Genomic DNA, 22,191 nt, shown 5'->3' with positions numbered 1-22,191 from the left:
TTACCAATAATAATTTCTTTTAAGAAAGACATACTCTATCCAAGGCACTGTGACTTAAATTACCCTAAGTAATTTTTATTGCCTTGTTTAGTCCTCACGACTACCTCTGAATTGTTACTATCATTATCCCAATTTTTAAACATCAGGAACTGAAGCTCTGCACAGTGAATGGCTTGTCAAACCTCAGAGAGCCACTAAAGGATGCAGCTGGAATTCTAGCTCAAGCTGTTGATTCCTAAGGACTGCTGCAAATCCTTTTCTGGCTCACCTTTCCTTAAAACATCTTGAAGGATTCTGTAACTGGAGGATTGGAGGAGCAAGACTGTCACTCATCTTGGCAGGGAAAATCATATTATGAAATTACATTATGCTGGCAGTAAGACTTGAGATGGATACATCTGGGTAATAACAAGCTACATTCTCAGAAAGAAAGCACTAGTTGTTTTTAACTAGCCTGTCCTGTGCTTCTCTTCCAGGTGTGCATTAAAGTCACCATTATCAACTTCACTGTAACCAAGTCAGGTCTGGAGGATCAGTTATTAAGGTAAAAAAAAAAAAAAAAAGGCATGGGAAGCAGGGAAGGTCATGGTTTCTTAATATTTTGTTTAGAAATTTTGACAAGGAAAAACTTTAATGTATAAAAACATCACAAGTGACTCAATCCAAAAGGTTAAGAGTAACCCAAGCTCTTCACCGATGTCACCATCACTTGCGGCCACTGATTGTGCCCATGGTCTTCTCAAGGAGGAATGCAGGGACATACCCTGAATTCCCACCCCGTGCCTGGGCCACTCTGCAGTGCAGACTGTCTTCCCTCGCCAGGGTTTCCCAACTTGGCAAGTGAGTGAGCTCCCAGGAACTCGCTGTTCCGCATCAGTGAGGAAAACAGCCCCTTCAACATCCTTTCCTGTTTCACAGATCTCGAGATGTTTTCTTACTATACCTGTGCCTAAGTTTATCCACTTCACAAAAATAAATATCCTCACTCAGTACATTCTGTATGTGACTAAATTCCCATTTCTCAGAAACAAGATTATGAATTGTTAATATTATTCATTAGAATTAGCAAAGGTTCAGGAGGTAAATCTTTTTAATATTTATTAAAATAATGATGTTGATTAAACTAAGTATGTATACCTAATATAGTCATATATCGCTTAAGATAAGGATACATTCTGAGAACTATGTCACTAGGCAATTTCTTTGTGTGAAAATCATACTGTGTAGTTACACAATGACAGCTATGTCACCATGGTAATCTTATAGGACCACTGTCACATGTGCAGTCGATCTGTGACTGTATTTAACCAACATACATAAGCCCATATGCATATGTGAGTGTATGTGTATAAGTGTCCATTAACTCTAAAAGAAAATATCATTTGGAGCCATTTTCAAAAAATATACCCTGGGGCCGGGGATTTAGCTCAGTGGCAACATGCCTGCCTTGCAAGCGCAAGGTCCTGAGTTTGATCCCCGGTACTGGAAAAAAAGAAAAATATATATATACCTTGGAGTGGAGACATAGTTCAGTGGTAGAGCACTGCAAAAATAAAAACTATACAGATAGAGAGAGATGGATATACATACATATATAGAGATGTATACGCTTACATCTGTATCTACATACATATATGTTCAAGTCAAGATTATCCAGACTCTCACTTGCTATCACTAACGAGCTTAAGACTTATTTTCCTTATTTCTTTTAGGAATTATTAGCTGCTAACTTGCTTAACTTCCACTAGGTTAATGTCTTTCCAATTAAAGGTATTTCACCACATTTGATAGATGTGTTCTAAAGGCATGGCTGAACATTTTGCATACCAGTTGACTCCTGTGAAGAGCTACACTTAGCTATGCCACTGAGAAGTCAGACTGCCTGGGACAAGAAGGAGAAGTACCCTGAGGAGAACAAGGGCAGTGCTGAGATCAGTCAGGAGGTTCAGTCTCCCTTCTCTCTTCCCAACTGCTGCATTGCAAAGGGGAGCTGACAGCCTGCAGCCCATGGGAGGCAAGGCTCAGTCACCAGTGCGCTGGCAGCCATCAGCTCTTTCAGTTGTCCCCTGCTCTGCTGAGCTCACAGGCAGGCAGCACCCATTGCTCTCAGTTGTTCATTGCAATTTCCTCCAGGATCCTCATCATTTTTGAACTCCACAGTTCACCTCAGTTCACCCCACTGCCTCCAGGAGACTGCCAACCACAACTCCTCGGTCCTCCTGTGGTTGGACAAGTCTCCTTTTCAGCTTTGAGAAATTCTACTAAGCCACCCAAGCAGCCCAACTCCTCTCCCTTCCTTTCTTCTTCCAGAAACTCGAACCCTTCCTCCATTCTCTAAGCAGTCTTTCTTGATTCTTAACTTACCTCATTTGGTTTATGCTTGTCTGACGCTGTTTCCTGAGTTCACCTTTACCATAAAAATTCTCTAAACTCTTCTCTTCTGAAAAAGTCATGTATACAATTTAATTTGAGATGACAGTTTCTTACGGTCTGATAACAATTTTAAGGTGTCTGAATTCAGCATAACAGATAAATGATGAATTGTTATATAAGGCAGTACATCATAATGCATTAGCTATAGTATGTGCTCTGGAGCCAGCAGACCCAGGTGCAAGCCCAGCTCAGTTCCACATGGCTGTGCCTCCTCAGGAAGTGACCCACTCCTGGGGCTAGAACCAGAGTCCATCTCACAGAAGCCTTTAAAGAATTAAAAGAAATAGTCCATGAAAAACTACTAACAAGGGGGCCAGGCACCTGGCACCTGGCACCAGTGAGGAGAATAAAGATGAACTCCTGCAAACAGAAGGCTGGAAGCAAATCAGCAAAGGACAGCAGAGAAAAACTTAGGTTCACATTCTTAGATGTAGTCACTCTGACTTAGGTGCAGTCAGAAATTGTTTCATGAACCAAGAGCTGACATAGAAAAACTTCAGGGCACTGACAAAGAAAGAATGCAGCTATTTCAACTTTGGTTCTAGTGATGTGGTGCGACTTGAAAGAACAAAGTTGGAAGAACAAAGAATTCAGCTCATCGTGAGGATCAACAGTGATAAAAACCAGTTGAAAGCCATTGAAGAGAAAATCCTAAGAATGCTCTTTACATCTGAAGGAAATATTTTGGACAACGAAGAACTCATTGACACACTCCAGGACTCAAAGGCAAGTGAAATATTTTTAGTGTTGTAGAAAATGCATTATTTCAAAAGTTATGGCTACAGCCTTTGAGGGTCCTGAAAGGGTTTTGTTTCGTTTTGTTTTTCCAGTCCTGGGAATTGAACTTAAGGCCTTGTGCTTGCCAGGCAGGCTCAGGACCGCTGAGCTATACACTCCCCGCCCCCTGACCCCACCCTCTGCAAAAGTTTTAAAGCAAGAATGAGGATCACTGTAGGCTGCCAGCAGCTCGCACAGGCAGAATGCTTGGCTGCCAGGCCTCCTCTCTCCACACCAACAGAAAAACTGCAGACAATGGCTCTTCTGTCTTCTCTGCATTTTCAAAATAAAGCATGTAATATAAAGGACTGGGATGGGACATAAGTTGAAAGGAATAAACACAATTCTAAAATGACATTAATGTTACCTCTCCTGGGAGGCCTCCTCCGTGTTCCCAGCTGGAATGACTCCTCCTCTTGGAGCTGCTCTAACGCCTTACCCACACCTCTATTGCAGCACTTGTCACTGTTTACCTTGTGTCATAGTTACCCAGTTACCTGCCTCAGCAGTTACCTGCTGTTAGGTGGCTAAGTGCTATCCAGTGGGAATCCAGGAATACCTCATTTTGATATTTCTTCTTCCAGGGTTAAGCATGATGGTTACACACAGTTGGTGTTTAATAGAAATGTGCTAATAGTATGGTGAAATATTACATTAAATATATAATCCTGCAGTGAATCATTTCTCAGATTTAAACCATCATTTAAGAAGTACAGGGGAGGGCCAGGGATTTAGCTCAGTGGTTTCACCACCTGCTGTGCAAGCACAAGGACCGGAGTTCGATCCCCGGTACCAAAAAAAAAAAAGAAGTACAGGGCCTGAGTTGTAGCTCAGTGGCAGCGCATTTGCTTAGCAAGCCTAGGGCTTCAATCCCCAGCACCACACAAAGCAGAAGGAATATACAAGGAACCTATAAAAATAATTCTTACCATTCATGAGAAACAAAATATTTACCAGAAAAACTCCCTTTGATTTTACTAGACAAGAAGCACATCAAGTTATGTTCTCTGACTTTCATTGATGTCTAAAATGGTTTACTCTTTACATACTACAGTCGCTTAAGAACTTGGTATAGAAACAACAGTAAACAGTAATTCTGGATTTCCCATTTCCTTCCCCTCTCTTCCTTTGTGTGTCCATTGGTCTCTTTATCCTCCTTTCATTCATTCTTTCTTGGATTTTTAATTTCTGGCAGTTGGTTGCTAACCATTTGTTTTTATTTTTTACCAAAGTTTTACATGCAGGCTGTTTAAAGAATGAAAGCTTTCTCTAAGGCTTGTTATGACAAACAAGATTCCTTCCTTATCAACACATAACACACAACTATGACTCACTTCCATTTTACATGTGAACTCTTGCCTGTACCACCAACACTCACACATACACACACACCCTCCCCATTCCCAACCCTCTCTCCCACCAGAGTTACACACTGAACATAGTGTTTCCATTGCCAAAAGGTAAAGACCTGGCCGGGAGCATGTGGGAAGCTGAGCAGAGTAGGAGTCCATGAATTCACCTAATTGCTCCATGTCAGTACGGTACTTCTGCCTGGCTTCCTCCCATAGCACACACCCTTTCTTTTACTTTCTCCAGAGGAGGACTCTGTGTTTCTAGAGGGGAAGGAACAATCTCCTGACTGAGTGGTGTGGAACAGAAAACCTGGGAGTCATTCAACCAATACTTATTTTAGGCTCTTCCCACTTCCAGCAGTGCCTGTTACCACTAATTCCTGTGCCTTTGACGGTGATTTTGTTTCATGAATTGGATGAGTTCCTGGCTTTCTCTTTTTGCCAGCTTAGGACCCATTTTCCTGAATCTGCTCAGTTATAGTCACTCTTCTGTCTGCTCTCTAGCTCTCAACATTTTATTGCTATTTCCTCTCCTGTTCCTCCCATTTCTGTGGCTCTACACTGCTTTTCAAACTTTATATTTCTATTGGGAAGCACTGGTCTAAACTGAAGCCCGGTGGTCCCCAAGGCTGTCCCTTCCATTCAGCAAATTCTGAGCAGCCAGTTCCCATAGTGATTTTTCATGATCCTGAACTAAATTTTTGACTTCTAGAGACAAAACATCTCCCAACTTACAGACGTGCACAGCTGAAGAATAGTCAGCAAATGGGTGGGCAAGAGGGGCAGACAGCAGTAAAAAGACACAAAGAGGGCAACCTTGGAAAGCCCTGGACCATAAGCCCAAAATACAGAAAACCAGAAGGATGACAGAAGATCTTAAAAACGTCTCCAGTTCACTTAGGTTTATAGCCCTTCGCAGACATCAGTGTAGGAATGCTAGGCAATGAACGAGAGTATTAGTCATCCTTGTCTTTCCAGATGGGATGGAGAAACTTCCAGCCTCTCTCTGTCCCTGCTGGGGGACATTTCGCTGGATACCTCTCCTCCACTCAGGTCTTTTTCATCAAGCACAACCTGAACTGCTCACGAAGAAGTTGGAAAGTGACTTGGAGCCCTGGGCCAGTGTTTTCCTCTCAGGAGTAACTCAAATTTGAATGTCAGGGAAGTCCTGCTGCAATCTTTTCAGGCTTCTTAAATTGTCTATTTCCTTTTGCCCTTCCCTAACTCTTAAAGAAATGAGTCAGAAGAAAAATCACTAGTCCTGAGACTCAGTCATTGCCTGAGGGGATCTTTACTATACTCACTAACTCATTGCATCCTTAACGACTCCTAGATATGACTGGATATATCTCAGAATTCCCACTACTTTTCTGAAACATATCCTTAAGAACTTGTGTGTTTATTCAGATCACTTCCGGTGCCATTAAAACCAGGCTGAAAGAAGCAGAGTCCACTGAGCAGATGATCAATGTCACTCGCGAGAAGTATCGCCCAGTTGCCACTCAAGGCTCTGTTATTTACTTTGTCATCGCAAGCCTCTCAGAAATGGATCCTATGTATCAGTATTCATTAAAATATTTTAAACAGGTAAGCATGTTGTTAGTGAAATATATCTTTTCAGCTTTCCTTTAAACCCTGCCTCAGAGAAGCCATGAGTATAGTTGTTGGGTAAAACCTCCAGGAGTTTGGGTCACCGCATGGTTCAGAGTCACCCACCACTTCTGAAGGTTCCGAGCAGAGACCTGTAGAGGAAGAGAAGAAACCCACCTCTCATTAACTCAGCTTCCCTAATTCACCTGCTCACTTCCCTTCTTGCCTGGCTCTCTTTTGCTCTATGTCTCAGCTCAATGCTGTTTCTTTACACTTCCTCAGGAGCAGCCCTGTTTCCTTTTTGCTGCTAGTATTTTCCATGTGGGTTTCAGGTCTCAGACAACTCCGATTTTAACCAGATCGATATGTGTGTCTTTTGGGGGGTTGGAAGGTTTTTTTCCCAGAATGTTTCATAAAACAGCCTGCTCCTAATTCCCTACCGGCTTTGATTCAGAGGAATCTCTTTCCCTTGTTGCTCTCCCATTTCCCCCTATGCCTGTGAGACTTCTTTGTGTTAGTTTGGTCTCTACTTTATCTTATATTTACAGTTGAATTTCATGTGATCTCTCATAACAGGATGTTTCACACCTCATCCTCTTTGTAGCAGCACTCCATTATCTACCAAGAGCAAATTCCGTATCACAAAGCAACAAACCCAGCTGATTTTGCTGAAGACTCCCAGGGGAGGCAGAAAGTTTGTGGGGTCATTACACAGCAGAATTTCCCAAACATCCCCAGCTCCCTCACCACGACCCCTGTTCGCCTCATTACTCCCAAATGCCAGTGGCCTCTTCCCTCAAGCTCACCCCACACACCCCTCCCTGGCTCAGTCTTCTCTCCTACCAGTTCCTCCCGTCCTAGATTTGTTGTCCATTTTATTAAGAAAATAAATTTTATCATGTATATTCAAGGTATACAATATATTATGGAATACACATAGGTAGGGGGAGAGGAGGTTACTATGATGAAGCAAATTAATACCCATCACCTCACATTATTTTTTGTTTTTATGGCAAGACCAGTTAAAATCTACTCATTAACATGAGTTGCATATGCAGTACAATTTTATAACTTGTAGTCCTCTAGACTTGTCACCCTACACATCTGCTACACTGCATCTTCCAATCTTCCCCTCTCCAGCTTCCTCCTCTGCCCACCTGCCTGCTCCCACCACATCTTCTGTACCCTTTTCTATGCTGAGAAATTTAAGTTACTCTCATTTTTCTAATCCTCTGTGTTCATAATCATGACACAAAGCAACAAAGAGCTCTCCATGCACATGACTTGTAGTAGAAAGCAGTGGAGAATTGTAGAATATGTCCTCTTTCCCTGCAGCACATCTTTGTACACAGCTGGCTCACACGCCTGGAAGCCAGGCCAGCCAAGGCCTAGTGTATTCAAAACCATTCTGCTGACTTAGGGTTTTAAATGCATTTTAGTCACTGCCCATACACATTGTTTAGACTCCATGGCCTAAACTTCAAAGCCACCTGCAGCCTGGTGCTGTTCTATCTCTCCAGCCATATGTCTTCTCAGCCCCTCTCTGCATCAGCCAGATTGATCCATTTGTATTCCCTGGATGTGCTGGATGCTTTTGTATTTATGGCTCTCCCTCTGTTTAGAATGCCACCTTTTCCTGAAAACCCTGATACTACACACACCAAGACATGACTAGGAAAGACATCTGAAATGGGTCACTCACATAGCTGGGCTGTTGACCACAGTGACCTATCCATGTGGCTCATGTGGCTTTGCTTTCTCACTTCTGGAAACCTGGTTTCCAGGAAGACATCTTGGCAAAGCCAGTTTGCAAAGAAGCAGAAGCGGCAGCTGCAAGGCTTCTTCTGCCCTATCCCTGAATGCCATGCAGTAGCATTTCTGCTGCAGTCTGCTGGTCAGTTGGGCTGCCAAGGACAGCCCAATGGAAGAGGGAGGATGTAGACTCCAACTCTCAGTGGGAGGAGTCAGACAAATTCAGCAATATTTCACCTGGCACCTCTGATAACGCCTCCTATTGCACTTACCCAATATTGCCTTGGACAGTCAGAATCTCCCTCCAGCTGCAGTCTGACCTCCCAGAAGGTGGGACCGAAGCCTCACTCATCCCAGGGTCTCCTGAGGTGCTCAGCACCCTGCAGCACCTCCTGAATGTTTCCTGAGCGATGCGACTGTTTCCATCTCTCCGTAACATTCACACAAATCTTGCTGAAACTGAAATAGGTATACTCCATCTTTATGACACCAGACAAAGCTTAGTTTTCTTCTAAAAGTCTTAAATGATTTGATTGTAGCTATAGCAACAATTGAAGCTGCAGGGGAGACTAGAAATGAAGAGCGTGGGGGAAAGAGAGTTGTGTTGCTTAGATATGACTGGGCTTTCTTGCAGTACATGCATTTGCTTTAGCAGCCTCTCAAAGCCATCTGTACTGGGGTCAAACTTCAATTCCTAGAAGCAAGGATTTGTGTTCTCATGTCTCTCTTCCCTTCTTTTAGGTGGTAGGGATAAAGCCAAGCAAAGCAAGAATTAGTCAATTTCTTAATGCCACTTATATGACTGATAACATCTTTCATATCCTGGGTGTTTGGGGATTCATGCTTTTCAAGGTTTTAAAATCTTCTTCAAGAAATAAAAGTGATGCTCTAAAAACATGTCAGCCTGAGAGAAAAGGGGGATAGAAGATGAATTATCAAAATCAAGAAGTTTTATGGTTTAGAAGGGAAACTAGAAACCCAAAACAGATTTGTAGATGACAGCTCTGGCCAACACATCTTCTACCAAACCCGTCTGTAATTGCATTTCGCATGGAATACTTTGGGACGTTTTGAGATTTGCTGTTTTATTTTGGCACCACACATACCACATCTTTGCTGGGCTTTAACCTCTCTGCTTCTGGTCAGGTTGCTAAAGAAAGTTTAGTCCTCTTCTGAGTGTATTCAAATCACAACCGTGTTACCCTTTGTTGACCAAATCTTTGGCAGAATTAACAAGAATGTTCCCAATTCTCCACAATAATTGTGTGCTTCCTCCAAGGTCCTCTTATTTCGGGGAATAGAGACCTATTTAGGAGGGAGGAGACTGACACAACCAGGCTTTTTTCCCATACTGCTCCATCGTCTTAGCAGAGGGGTGGGTGAAAGAGAGGCCTGCACAATTGCAATGCAGTGTTCTCAGGGAAAAGTAAAGTTCTTGGCCCTGATCTGCCCTGGTCCTCATCTGGCTTCCAGTTTCAGGTCTGTTTTGATCTGTGTGATACCCAGATGAGCAACATCTCTAGATTCCAGGAATTGGGCAGGCACTACCTTGCCTCTCACCTTTGCCCCCTCTGACTGTGGATCCTGACACTACAGTCACCTCTACCCCAGTCCCTGGAGGAACTGCCTCACAGTTTTCCCCTGCACGACCCTTCTCCCCCATGATCTCCAGCCAGACCCACAAGTTCAGGCTCTACTTAACTTCCTCACACAGCTTGCGGTGTTGAGAAGGTGGAGGTCTTCCCTTCATGGAGCCCAACATTACAAGAAATGGGCAGAGCCTCCTCTGACTCTCCCATGCCAACCCCTCAAGGCCATCACCTCTACTGTCTTCCCAGGGCCCCTCTAATGTGCGAGAACTTTAGGGGAGGAGCCTGCTGCCACATTTTCCAGATGGTAAATAGGGTAGAAGTCTTCTTTAAAATCTATTTCTCTTATATTTCAAGACAAATTGTAGCATAGTCTTTCCATACCCTATCTTGGAGAAGTGCGAAGAAGGGTGCATGACCTCACCTTCCCCTTGTAACTCTCATCATAAAATGAATTTAATCAAATCTCAGTTAACAATGTTTAAAAAAAAAACAAAAAACACCTGGTCCTGCCCACTTACCTTGGCTTTCCAGGTTTCCTGTCTCACATCAGGGTGATGCATTCTGAACATTGTCAAGAGTTTGGAATGGGCCTGTTTTCTAAAAATGGGAGGGAAAAGAGTGCAGAAAATAAATATCACATGTCATTTTGGGATGAATTTTAGATTTTGTCATAGAACAGTATCCACCTCCTGAGCTGCTATTTGCTCACTGAATATGAAGGTGGGGAGGGAGAGGAAGAACAGGGGCTTTTTTCCTTCATAGAGAGTGAATTAAACCAGAGATACTATGCTCTTTTTCTACAGTTGTTCAATACAACAATCGAAACTTCTGTGAAGACAGATGATCTACAGCATCGCCTGGAAATACTGCTGGAGCAAACTCTTCTAAATGCCTATATCAATATTTCAAGAGGACTTTTTGAACAACATAAACTCATCTACAGCTTTATGCTCTGTGTTGAGATCATGCGGCAGCAAGGTTCCCTAACTGAAGCCGAATGGAATTTCTTCCTTCGAGGTTCTGCCGGAATGGAAAAGGTACCTACTCTGCATTAGGTGGTGAATGCTATTCCAGACAGAGCCCACACGTACCTGCCAGGGCTCCATGGTGCAGTGGTGGCTGAAGGTTACGCAGTCGTCTGTGTGGTCTGCTGGACAGGGAGCTGAGTCAGGATGCCTGCGCTGTAGCTCAGCTCTGCCTCCAGGTAGCTGAGTAACTGGGGTAACACTTTACCTTTTACACGTCAGTGTCCTCACCTGCAGAAAAGGGTGTCAGGGGTAACCAGTGGGCCAGTAGATGCAAACACATTTTTTAAAGTTAACTGTCTTACAAGTGGGAAGAGCTGAAATCCAATAATATATGTACTTCACAAATTTGGCAGTACAGTTTCTGAAATCCCAACCTCTCCACCATAGAGACAGCTCTCATCAGAAAGCATGGGAGGTTGGGGATTGTGATACCCCCGCCATGTCTCTGTTACCTAGAATTGCTTTTGCTATTCTGGGTCTCTTCTTGTTCCAAATGAATTTTTGGATTGTTTTCTCAAGGTCTATGAAGTATGCTGCTGGGATCTCAATTGGAATTGCATTAAATCTATATAGCAGTTTTGGAAGTATGGCCATTTTCACTATATTAATCCTGCCTACCCAGGAGCAGGGGATGTCTGTCCATTTTCTGATATCATCTTCAATCTCTCTTTTCACAGTGCCATAGTTTTCAGAGAAGAGGTCTTTGATTTGTTTTGTTTGGTTGATTCCTAGGTATTTCAGTTTTTTGGATGCTAGTGTGAAAGGAATTATTTGCCCTATTTCTCTCTCAGTGAGTCTGTCATTGGTGTAGAGGAAAGCTATTGATTTTTGTGTGTTGACCTTGTCACCAGCTACTTGACTGAATTTGGTTATTAAGTCTAGAAGACTTTTGGTGGAGTTCTTGGGGTCTTCTATATAGAGTATCATGTCATCTGCAAATAATGACAATTTGACTTCTTCATTACCTATCTTTATTCCTTTTATTTCTTTCTCTTGTCTAATTGCCGTGGCTAATGTTTCCAGAACTATATTGAACAACAGTGGTGAGAGTGGACATCCTTGTCTTGTTCCTGATTTTAGGGTGAAGGATTTCAGTTTTTGACCATTTAGTATGATATTAGCTGTTGGTTTTTCATAGATGGCTTCTATCAGTTTGAGGTAGAGACCATCTATTCCAATTTTTTGTAGGGTTTTCATCATAAATGCATGTTGGATTTTGTCAAATGCTTTTTCTGCATCTATGGAGATAATCATATGGTTTTTGTCCTTGGCTCTATTGATATAGTGTATTACATTGATTGATTTTCATATATTGAACCATCCCTGCATCCCTGGGATGAATCCCACTTGATCAGGGTGTATGATCTTCTTGATGATCTTCTGCATTCTGTTTGCCAGTATCTTATTAAGGATTTTTGCATCTATGTTCATTAGTGAGATTGGCTTGTAGTTCTCTTTTTCAGCTGGGTCTTTCTCTGCTTTGAGGATCAAGGTGATGCTTGCTTCCAGGAATGAATTTGGGAGTATTGCTTCCCTTTCAATTTCATTGATGAGTTTAAACAGTAGTGGTAGCAGTTCCTCTCTAAATGTCTTATAGAATTCAGCAGTGAAGCCATCAGGGCCTGGGCTTTTCTTAGTTGATAAGTTTTTTATTACATTTTCAATTTCATTGGTTGATATTGGGTTGTTCAGAATTTTTAGGTCTTCTTTGTTCAACTTTGGTAATTCATATGTATCTAGGAATCTGTCCATTTCTTCTGTGTTGTCCATCTTATTACCACAGTGATATATCTGCGCCCATGTTCATAGCAGCACAGTTTGTAATAGCTAAAACTTGGAAACAGCCCAAATGTCCATCAACTGGAGACCGGATAAAGAAAGTGTGGTTTTTTTATAAAATAGAGTACTACTCAGCCATAAAAAATGAGAAATTAGAGACTTTTATAGCTAAGTGGATACACATTGAGGCAATACTCTTAAGTGAAATAAATAGGACACACACGAATAAATTCTGAATAGTTTCTCTGGTGTGAGAAACTGAAAGTGTAAATAAGGACTAAATATATAATAGGTAAAGTGAAATAGGAAGAAAGGGGGCAAAGGGGAAGGAAGTAGGAGGGCTAGAGGAAAGGATAGAAGGGAATGGGATTAATATGAGAAAATGGAAAAATAGGAACAAAATCTTTGTAAATAGGGAGGAATGGAAGGGTTGAAGGGAGGGCTGGGCAAGGGTGAAAAATAAGAACCAAGAGAGACTATGTAAAGGTGCAAATTTCCAATGATGAATGTCATTATACTGTATACCTAAAATGTACCAATGATTAGAATGAATAATCGATAATGTAAAATAGGAAGAAAAGGTCCAAAGGGGTAGGGGTAGTGGGAGGGGCAGGGGAAAGGAAAGAAGGGAAAGGAAAAATGATGAGAAATGGAAAAAATAGAAATAAAGTCTTTGTAAATAGGGAAGGGTGGAGGGGGTGAAGGGAGGGCTAGGAATGGGGAAAAAATAAGAACCAAGATGCATTATGTAAAGATACGATTCCCAATGAGAAATGTAATTGTGTTGTATACCTACAATGTACCAATAAAAGAATTTAATTAAAAAAAAAAAAGAAAGCATGGGAACTACACAGTAACTCATGACCACCTCCTGTGATGCCGAAATACATTTTCTAGGGCTCATGTTCATCCCTTTGTCTAATAGTTCTAGCCCCAGAAATGGCCTGACCTGCCTGTGTACCGCAAGCTTAGTGTCCCACAGAGGTGAGTCCCCAATTGCTCCCTGCAGTTCCATCTCAGCTCCACCTGAAGCTCTTGACTTGGCCTCTTTGGACCTGACATCTGCACCTGTTTGCCAGAATTTGAGCCTCCGATTATCACTGGGAGGTTGGACTGGATGTTTTTATTTGACTCTCAGCATCCCCTGCGCCCACAGCAAGCCCATGCAACACCTCTCTCCAACTCCCACCCATCTTGCAAACAGACATGCCTATTAACCCTTTCTTTTTTCAATTTTTATTTTTATTAGTACATATTTGCAATACATAATGACATTCCTTGTAGGGAGCTGGTGCATGTGCATAATACACCTTAATTTTTTTTCATCCCCTTCCACTCCCTTTCCTCTCTCCTCCCTCCATCTCTTGGTCCCCCTCCCTTTTACAAAAGAGCTATCTCCCTAACTCCTATTATCTCTCTTTTATTTTGCTTTTTAATTATTTATGCTTTAGGCTTCTCATGTAAGAGAAACCATTCGATATTTAAGTTTGGGTGTCTGATTTATTTCACTTAACATTTTGGTCTCAAGGTGCATCCATTTTCCTACAGAAGGCAAGTTTATCCTTCTTTATGACAGAGTAGTACACCTCTGTGTGTAGATACCACATTTTTCTTTATCCATTCATCTATTGGTGGATGTATAGGCCACTTCCAAGATTTAGCTGTTGTGAATTATGCTGCTATAAACATGGCTAATCCTTTCTTGATGTTTCTTATCTTCACACAGTTCACATGAATAGAGGGCTTACTATGTGTTTTAGGTATATCAACTCATTCTTCTCACTATTTTTCTTGGGTAAGTTCCTAATTATATCTCTGCATTCCAGATAAGATAAGGCCCAGAAAGGTTAAGTAACTTGTCATTGCAGCCTTATTAACAGCCCTCTTTATGATGTTCTCATGTAAATGCAGGTGCACACTAATGTACAGCAGCATCAGGTCCCAATCTTTGTCTAAGCATCCAGAGCCCATGTCCACTCCAGGACCAGATGCTACTTTACATAAGCAGCATATCTTAAATAGAAGTTTAAAATATATTTTATATGCTATCAAGCTCAAAACTTACAATTATCCAGAAACTATCTTCAGAAACTTCTCAGAAGTTTTTACTAAGCTTTTTTTCCTATACCATAAGGAAATTCAAATAATTGTTGAATGAGTTTGCTTTTATAAGAAATGCACCTTGTGATATATTTTATTTTGCTACATTATTTAATTGTGCATTTTAACAGTCATAATGTCCATTTTTATCATAAATGCTATGTGATCTTTTACTGCATTTCAGGCTAAATTAGATTTTCTGGAATAATTTAGGAAACATAGAAAAATGTGCACTAAGAATTGTTCAGTACTTGCTTAGGACTAGAAGAATAAGAATGTTTGCAAGATGATTTACTGAATATTCTAACCCCACCATTGAGATCTACTGCTTGGGGGGAAAAAAGATTCCTTTCAAAATATTATTGCTCATTGACAATGTACCTCATCACCCAAGAGCTCTGACAGCGAGGTCCCATAAAATTAATGTTTTCATGCTTACTAACAAAATCCACTCTGCAGCCTGAGACTCAAGAAGTAATTGTGACTTTTGAGTCTTATTATTTAAAAAATATATTTTATAAGGATCTAGCTGCCATGGATAGAGATTCCTCTGGTGGATGTGGCCAAAGGAAATTGAAAGCCTTCTGGAAAGAATCCAACATTTTAGATATAATTAAGAACATTCATGATTCAAGAGAGATCAAAAGTCAACATTAACAAGAGTTTAAAAGGAGTTTATTTCAATCCCCATGGATGACTTTGAGAGGTTCAAGAGCTCAGTGGAGGAAGGAGCCATGGATGTGGTAGAAATACACATAGAAAAAGAAATCAAGATTGAGCCCAAAGACAACTCAGTTAATCTCATGATAGAACTTTAACAGCTGAGGCATTGCTTCTTACGGATGAGTAAAGAAAGTGGCTTCTTCAGACAGAATCCACTCCCAGTGAAGATGCTGTGAACATTGTGGAAATGGCAACAAGGAGTATAAAATATTATATAAACCAAGCTGATAAGGTAGAGGCAGGTTTTAGAGAGCTAGCTCCAACTTTGAAAAAAAGTTTGGTGCTACACACCTCTAATTCCAGCACTTGGGAGGCTGAGGCAAAAGGATCACTGCAGGTTCGAGGCCAGCCTGGGCTACATACTGAGTTCAAGACCAGCCTGAACTATAGTGAGACCTTGTCTCAAAAAGAAAAATAGTTTTACTGTGGGTAAAATGCTATCAAACAGCATCATGTGCTACAGAGAAATCTTTCATCAAAGGAAGAGACAATAGACACATTAAACATCAAGGTTGTCCCATTTTAAGAAGCTGCCACAGCCACCCCTACTTTCATCAAGCACCACCCTGATCCATCAGCAGCCATTAACATTGAGGCAAGACCCTCCCCAGCCAAAGGATTACAACTCAGTGAAGGCTTAAATGATTGCTAGCATTTTTAAGCACAAAATATTTTGAATTAAGGTCTGTATATTAACTTTAGACACAATACTATTACATATAGTAGTATTTTAGACATAATACTATTACACACTAATAGACTGAAGTATAAATATAATTTTATGTACTGGGAAACAAAAAAATTATTGTCACTTAATTTATTGCAATATTCACTTAATATTGCAGTTATCTAGAATTGAAACTGAAGTATTTCTAAAAGATGCCTATGTATAGTTTCTTTGAGTCATTTATAGGAAAATGGGTCCACCGTAAGACCATGATGTTCAGTGAAATAAATTATACACATAAGCTTAAATATCACATGGTTTCTCTTATATGAGAAACCCAAAGTATAATTAAAGTGCAAAATGAGAGATAGATAAGAAGAATTAAGGAGACAGATCCTTTGCAAATGGGAAGAGGACCAAGAGGTGGAGGGAGAGAAAAGAAGAGGGCATGGGGGTGAAAAGAAATTGAGATGAATTGTGTGTGTGTATCAATTCCCCAAGAGAATTTGTGATCACTATGTACTACAGACATGCACTACAAAAATAAAAATTGAAAAAAAAATCTAAAATTGACCGTGGCAATTGTTGCTCATATCTGTTTATTAACAGTACAGTCATTGGACTGTATACTTTATAGGGATGAGTTGTATGGTATGTGATTTGTATCCCATAAATCTATTTTAAAATGTTGCACAGGGACCAGGGATGTAGCTCAGTGGTGTTGCACCAGCCTAGCAAAAGCAAGGTCCTGAGTTCGATCTCTGGTACTACAAAAATAAATAAATAAATAAATAAATAAATAAATAAATAAATAAATAAAATGTTGCACAGAACTTCAGGCAAATATTCAGGAAATTTTCAAACTAGTTTTAGTCTATAATCAGAGCTGTTTCTCTGCCTCTTTAAAAACTGTTCATTCACATGTAGATGTTTCCTGGAGTATTGCCAGTTGGCATGGTAGTCTTCCTAGAGACTTCCAGGAATAGCTGACATAATGAGATCTTACAGCAGGCGAAGTGATATTGCACCTTGTCTTGGACTGATGCTGAGATAGATAGATAGATAGATAGATAGATAGATAGATATGCTTAAGAATATTTGTGGAGGCTGGTGTGCAATGTTAGGGAAGACCCTGGAAGTAAACTTGACAGATTTGAACCTAACCTTGCAACTGTCACTCTGGAAAGTTTCCACCAGCTGTACTTTTGTACAGAAAACTGCACTCAGTGCCCTATTTCACCACATCTTATTACTTATTCCCGTAAAATTGTTGTTTTTAACGTGCTGTTAGAGCTTGATTTTTCCCTTAGACAATATGAAATTGTATTTTGTGATTGTCTTTGTGAGTTATTACTCTTTTTTTTTCTTGTCCTCTGCTAGGAACGCCCTCCTAAGCCAGAAGCTCCTTGGTTGCCTACTGCCATGTGGTTTGCATGCTGTGACTTGGAAGAATCCTTTCCAGTTTTTCAAGGACTTACACAATACATATTGTCACACCCTATTTCCATACGCTTAGGTAATATGACAAAAAAATCCCTGCTGTAGGAATATTGGAAACAATAAAGCTCTTGAACCCCTTTCTTTTCTAGTACTGGGGATTAAGCCCCAAAGAGCTCTGAGGGAACACAAATTTACATCCCCAGCCCTTTTTATTTTGAGACAAAGTCTTGCTAAGTTGCTCGGGCTGGGTTTAAACTTGCAATCTTGTCTCAGCCTGATCTCATTTTAAATTCTTTGCTTTTTAATTAGGTTGGTGGGGGGGATTAACATGTTTGCATTTGTAGTTAAAACTGATAGTAAATGACCAAACATATATTTATTTAATTTCAGAGTCAAAATATTCAAAGTAAAGAGTCTTTTAAAATTGTGTTTCCAGGCTCTTTTGAGACCTATATTAACCCACCGGTATGGGAGGGCTATCCTCATGTGAAACGTGAAGAGCATGCCGGGACACATGGAAAGGGGGCTACACACCAGGATTCTCAGATCTCAGAATTGAGTTCTTTCCAAAAGTTAATTCTTGTAAAATGTTGTAAAGAAGAAAAGGTAGGATATTTTTTAATTAGATGACCATGTTATAATTATTTCTACTAAGCTCACCAGCCAATTATGATTCATAATTTATTTGATACTTAACAATAGCCTTTGGGAGGTGGCTCTAAAAAACAGAGACATTTACTCTATTACTAGACCATAGTGTTTTATACAGAGAATAATGAAAGAAAGCCTGGACAACCATCTAGGGACCTGATCATCCTTTACGTGCTGTGCACTCTTAGGGAATTTACATCATCTGCATAAGTGGTACAGGAGTCTGTTGAAGGGCCTTAGCGGGGAATTAATCATAGCAAGCATGAGGAGGAGGCATTTCTAGGGTACAAGACCATAAACACCAGACCTGTTTGAAAACTAGTGAAGTAGTCTATGTAAGAAATTACGGCAGCCTGAAAGAAGACAAAAATAGTAGATTAGAGAGATAAGGGGGATGTGATGAGCCACCTGAGTGGCTCCCAGTTTCTATCAGGTGCTAGTCGGTGTGGTTGTACCAATAATTAAGCAAACGTAAAAGGAGAAACGTGCCCAAGAAAGATGTCACTGAGCCCACAGGGCCTGCCAGCTGTCAGAGTGGGTAGCAGTCTGGAAACCAGCTAACATATAGATAGGAAACTCTACAGATAAATATGGATTAGAAATAGAGATTTGGAGATCATCAATATTGAGTTGGAAAGTAATGCCATTAGAGCTGTTGGAACTGTAGAGGAATAATGTATAATGGAAAAAGAAATCAGGTGAGTAAAGGATGAAAATGATGAGCACCAACTTTTGAAGGGCACAGAGGAAGGATGAAAACCATATAAGAAGGAATAATGGAGGGAATAACCCACTTTCTGGCACCCCTTCTGTCTCTCTTAAACAGAAACTATCTTTCTCTCAATAAATTCTTCCACTCAAAAAAAAAAAAGGAAGAAGAAAGAATAGTGGAGTATTTCATTTTCAAATACTCCCTACTCATCCAGGGTAGCTGTCTGTCCTCTCCCATTTCCTCCACCTTCAAATAAATCATCTTCTTTTACTAAAAAGAAGAAGAAGGAATAGTCAGAGGGGCACGAAAAACACTAGGAGAAAGAAGCACCATGAAAACCAGTGAGTTTCAATACAGCAAAAGCCTTCAAGAGAAGGAATAAAGCACTGCAGCTTTTATAAATGCAGATATAATTCCCTATTTTAATGATAATAAAGGAATAATATTACCTAACCAAGAATCCAAGTGGTGAGTTTCAGGAGGCCCTGGAAAAAAACAGAAGGTGTTCCTTTCGCGGGGGGGGGGGGGGGGCGGGGGGACTAAAAACTAGAACTAACTGGAAATGTCCAAAGCATAGTTGGGATATCAATGCAATGCTGTAGGATTTTATTATATCTCTGTGGGAACACAGAAAATAGATTGTGGGGTTGACCTGGGATACAGATAATTGCAATAAAAATTAAAAAGGTACAAGGTCACTGAGAATGTTGGTAAACAATAGTTCTGGGAAGAGGAAGAGATATAAGAAATGGCTTATGTACTGAAAAGAGATTTTCTTTGGATCCAGATAAAGTTGGATTAGTGGTAAAGAGCAGGTGGAAGAATGAGAGAGGTTCTGATTAAAGTTGAGCTTAAAATTTCTGTGAACCAGTTCCGAGTAATGCTATGTCCCTAGGTTGGTCATCGATATGGCTGGATGTAGAGGAGATAAAATGATAGGCCCTGCAGTTAGAAGTCAGGAAACTCTTAGGTTAGGATGTCAGATGTCCACATGGACCTTGGGCCTGGGCTGTATCATCTCAGATGGTGGCAGGTGAAGGCATGGGACATAGCTGATCAATCATTAACACTTTGTTCAGTGGAACAAACATATACTGAAAAGGAAAGTTAAGAGCCAGGTAGAAAGTCTTCAGTGAAAAGGAAACAGTAGCTACTGGGTGAGGTGGTGACAAAATGAGAGGAAACCTTGAAGCAAAAGACTTGGTGATAACAAGGCAGTTATGAAGGATTCTCATCCAATATATTGTTTTTTGCTTTAGTTTAGTTTTTTGTTAGTATGTTTGCTGTACATAGGTTTACAGTCCTTGTGTGGAGATGGTGCATATGCACATCTCCATTCCTTCTTTCATCTTCTTTTCCTCTTTTCCTGTCCCCTCCCTCCTTCTCTTGATCCCCTTCCCATTTGAGAAAGGTCTATCTCCCTATTTTCTACTCTCTTTTTTTGCTGTTGTTCTTTGTTTAAATTTGGGTTTCTCATATAAGAGAATCTATCTATCTTTTATTTTGCTCTTTTTTTATAATTTGGGTCTCTCATATAAGAGAAACCATGAGATATACAACATACTATTTTTTAGTATTTTTTTCTTTTCAACTTGCAGGTGGTTTTTGCTGTTACAGACTTTGTGATAGAAAACCTTGGAAAGCAGTTTATAGAGACTCCCCCTGTGGACCTGGCTACTCTGTACCAAGACATGTCATTTAGCACACCCCTGGTGTTCATCTTGAGCACAGGCTCAGACCCTATGGACGCATTTCAGAGGTTCTCCAGGGAAACCGGGTATGCAGAACGGTAAGGTCACACTGTGTGTTTTTCATCTCTGTTAAGATTTCCCTTCATTCATCCCCCTGTGAAACATGAACTCTTGCAATCAGATACCCTTTACTAAATAAATGAAGTTATGTTAATATTCAGCTATATGTTGTTAAAATGGGGTCAAAAGTCATACGAGCAGGTGTGATTTTATTTAAGTAAAAAATGAATGCTTAATGTGTTACAGTATAATAATCAAGTGGAATAGTACTTGTTTATTACTTTTCACATGATTCTAATGTAACCATAAAGGGACTGAAACTGTCTATACTCAAATGTACAAAAAAAATAGAATTCTTTATATGTTATTATTAATTTATTAATCTCATTTTCCCATTTAGTCTCTAATGTTGATGCTGACCTGATCCCTGGATTGGGAATCACAGAGAATAATGAACACCATCTCTTCATTGAGAATTCATAGTCTTGTATTACTTAAGCTTCTCCAAAGAAGCAGATCCAATAGGAAGTGTGCATGAGTGTGTGAGTGTGTGTGTGTATTAGTCAACTTCCCATCACTATCAAGAAATATCTGAGGAGGTTAATATATACATAGTGCATGGACTTATTTTGGCTCATAGTTCTGGAGACTCCTATCCAAGACTGGGTGGTCCCAATGCTTTGGGCCTCTTGCAAAGGTGGCACATCATGGCAGGAGCAAATCACTCACAAACCAACCACTCACCTCATGAGCCAGGAAGCAGAACAGAAGAAGAAGCAATTTGGGTGCCACAGTCCTCTTCAAGGGCACACCCTCAGTGACCTAAGGATTTCCCATTCATTTCTACCTGCTAATGGTTCCACCACCTCCCAATAGCATCACCTTATGTTAAGTAAACCTTTAACATATGGACCTTTGGGAAACACTTATCTAAACCATAGTAACACGATGCATATCTACAAAGAGGTTGACTATAAGGAACTGGCTCACGTAGTTATGAAGGCTGAGAAATCCCCAGATCTGCCTTTAGCCACTTAAGAGACTCAGGACCACTGATGATGTGTAGTTCTAGTCTATCTCCAAAAGCCTGAGACCCAAGAGAGCTGATAGTACAAGTTCTAGTCCAAAAGTCATCAGATTTGAAACACAAAAAGAGCCAATGTTTCAGTTTATCAGCCAAAAAAGATAAATTCTCCAGCTCAACAGGCAGGCAGGATAGTTCCCCCTTAGCCAGCCTACCTGTTTGCTGAAAGCATGACCCAAGACACATATACAGTCCAGGCGCAAATCTGGGAGATTTGTTCTAGTTGTTCCTCCAAGCATTTTATAAAATCTCTACTGAATTCCTAGCTGACCATTAAGCCAACCAAACAGAGACATCAGTTTCTACACACAAGAAAGAAGGCCTTATAAAATTAATTCACAAAAGTCACTAAACAAACCAAAAGTAGAAACCACAAGTCGAGCAACAGTGGAGAGGGAACAATCTTTTTAAGGTTTTCCATAGTTGCCACATTATAATATTCAAAATGTCTCCTTTTCAAAAGAAATTATAAGACATCCAAGGAAACAAGAAAGTATAATTCATTCACAGGAAAAAAAATTAATAGAAACTCACACTGATGAATACCAGACATTGAACCTACTAGACAAAAATTTTATTTTTATATATTTTCCTTTTCAAATGAAACATAGCAATTGTACATAGTTATAGGGTATGGTGTGACGTGCAATACATGTACTCAATATATAATGATCAGATCAAAGTATCTGTTACTTCAGACATTAATCATTTCTTTGTGTTGGGAGTATTCAAAAGCCTCTCTAGTGATATTCAACTATTT

The 22,191-nt window shown here is 40.3% G+C and overlaps 1 protein-coding gene and 1 long non-coding RNA gene across 12 annotated transcripts in view; one reads left to right on the top strand and one right to left on the bottom strand.

Annotated features, from left to right (window-relative positions):
- Positions 1 to 22,191, top strand: part of Dnah6 (dynein axonemal heavy chain 6) — a 243,015-nt gene that overhangs the window by 191,136 nt on the left and 29,688 nt on the right. For all 6 annotated transcript variants that reach the window (XM_087204323.1, XM_087204324.1, XM_087204322.1 and 3 more), the window contains 7 exons: positions 477 to 544; positions 2,979 to 3,159; positions 5,970 to 6,149; positions 10,300 to 10,533; positions 17,174 to 17,309; positions 17,670 to 17,839; positions 20,195 to 20,385. In XM_087204323.1, coding sequence (XP_087060449.1) covers positions 477 to 544; positions 2,979 to 3,159; positions 5,970 to 6,149; positions 10,300 to 10,533; positions 17,174 to 17,309; positions 17,670 to 17,839; positions 20,195 to 20,385 — 1,160 coding nt within the window. The remainder of the gene's footprint in view (positions 1 to 476; positions 545 to 2,978; positions 3,160 to 5,969; positions 6,150 to 10,299; positions 10,534 to 17,173; positions 17,310 to 17,669; positions 17,840 to 20,194; positions 20,386 to 22,191) is intronic.
- LOC110349097 (uncharacterized) overlaps positions 6,143 to 22,191 on the bottom strand; it is a 127,892-nt gene continuing 111,843 nt past the window's right edge. For 5 of the 6 annotated variants that reach the window (XR_015448538.1, XR_015448541.1, XR_015448542.1 and 2 more), the window contains 3 exons: positions 10,588 to 10,752; positions 10,015 to 10,093; positions 6,143 to 8,363 (listed from right to left, as the gene is read on the bottom strand). This is a non-coding gene — a long non-coding RNA (uncharacterized LOC110349097). The remainder of the gene's footprint in view (positions 8,364 to 10,014; positions 10,094 to 10,587; positions 10,753 to 22,191) is intronic. The other variant, XR_015448539.1, reaches the window with a different exon arrangement.

Source organism: Heterocephalus glaber, unplaced genomic scaffold (assembly GCF_053883595.1).
Source record: "Heterocephalus glaber isolate CG9 unplaced genomic scaffold, H.glaber_assembly_v1.0 deba00000470, whole genome shotgun sequence".
In the NCBI taxonomy this organism is placed as follows: Eukaryota; Metazoa; Chordata; class Mammalia; order Rodentia; family Bathyergidae; genus Heterocephalus; species Heterocephalus glaber.
The sequence above is the reverse complement of the archived record's forward strand: the minus strand, read 5'-3'. Positions and strand labels throughout refer to the sequence as shown.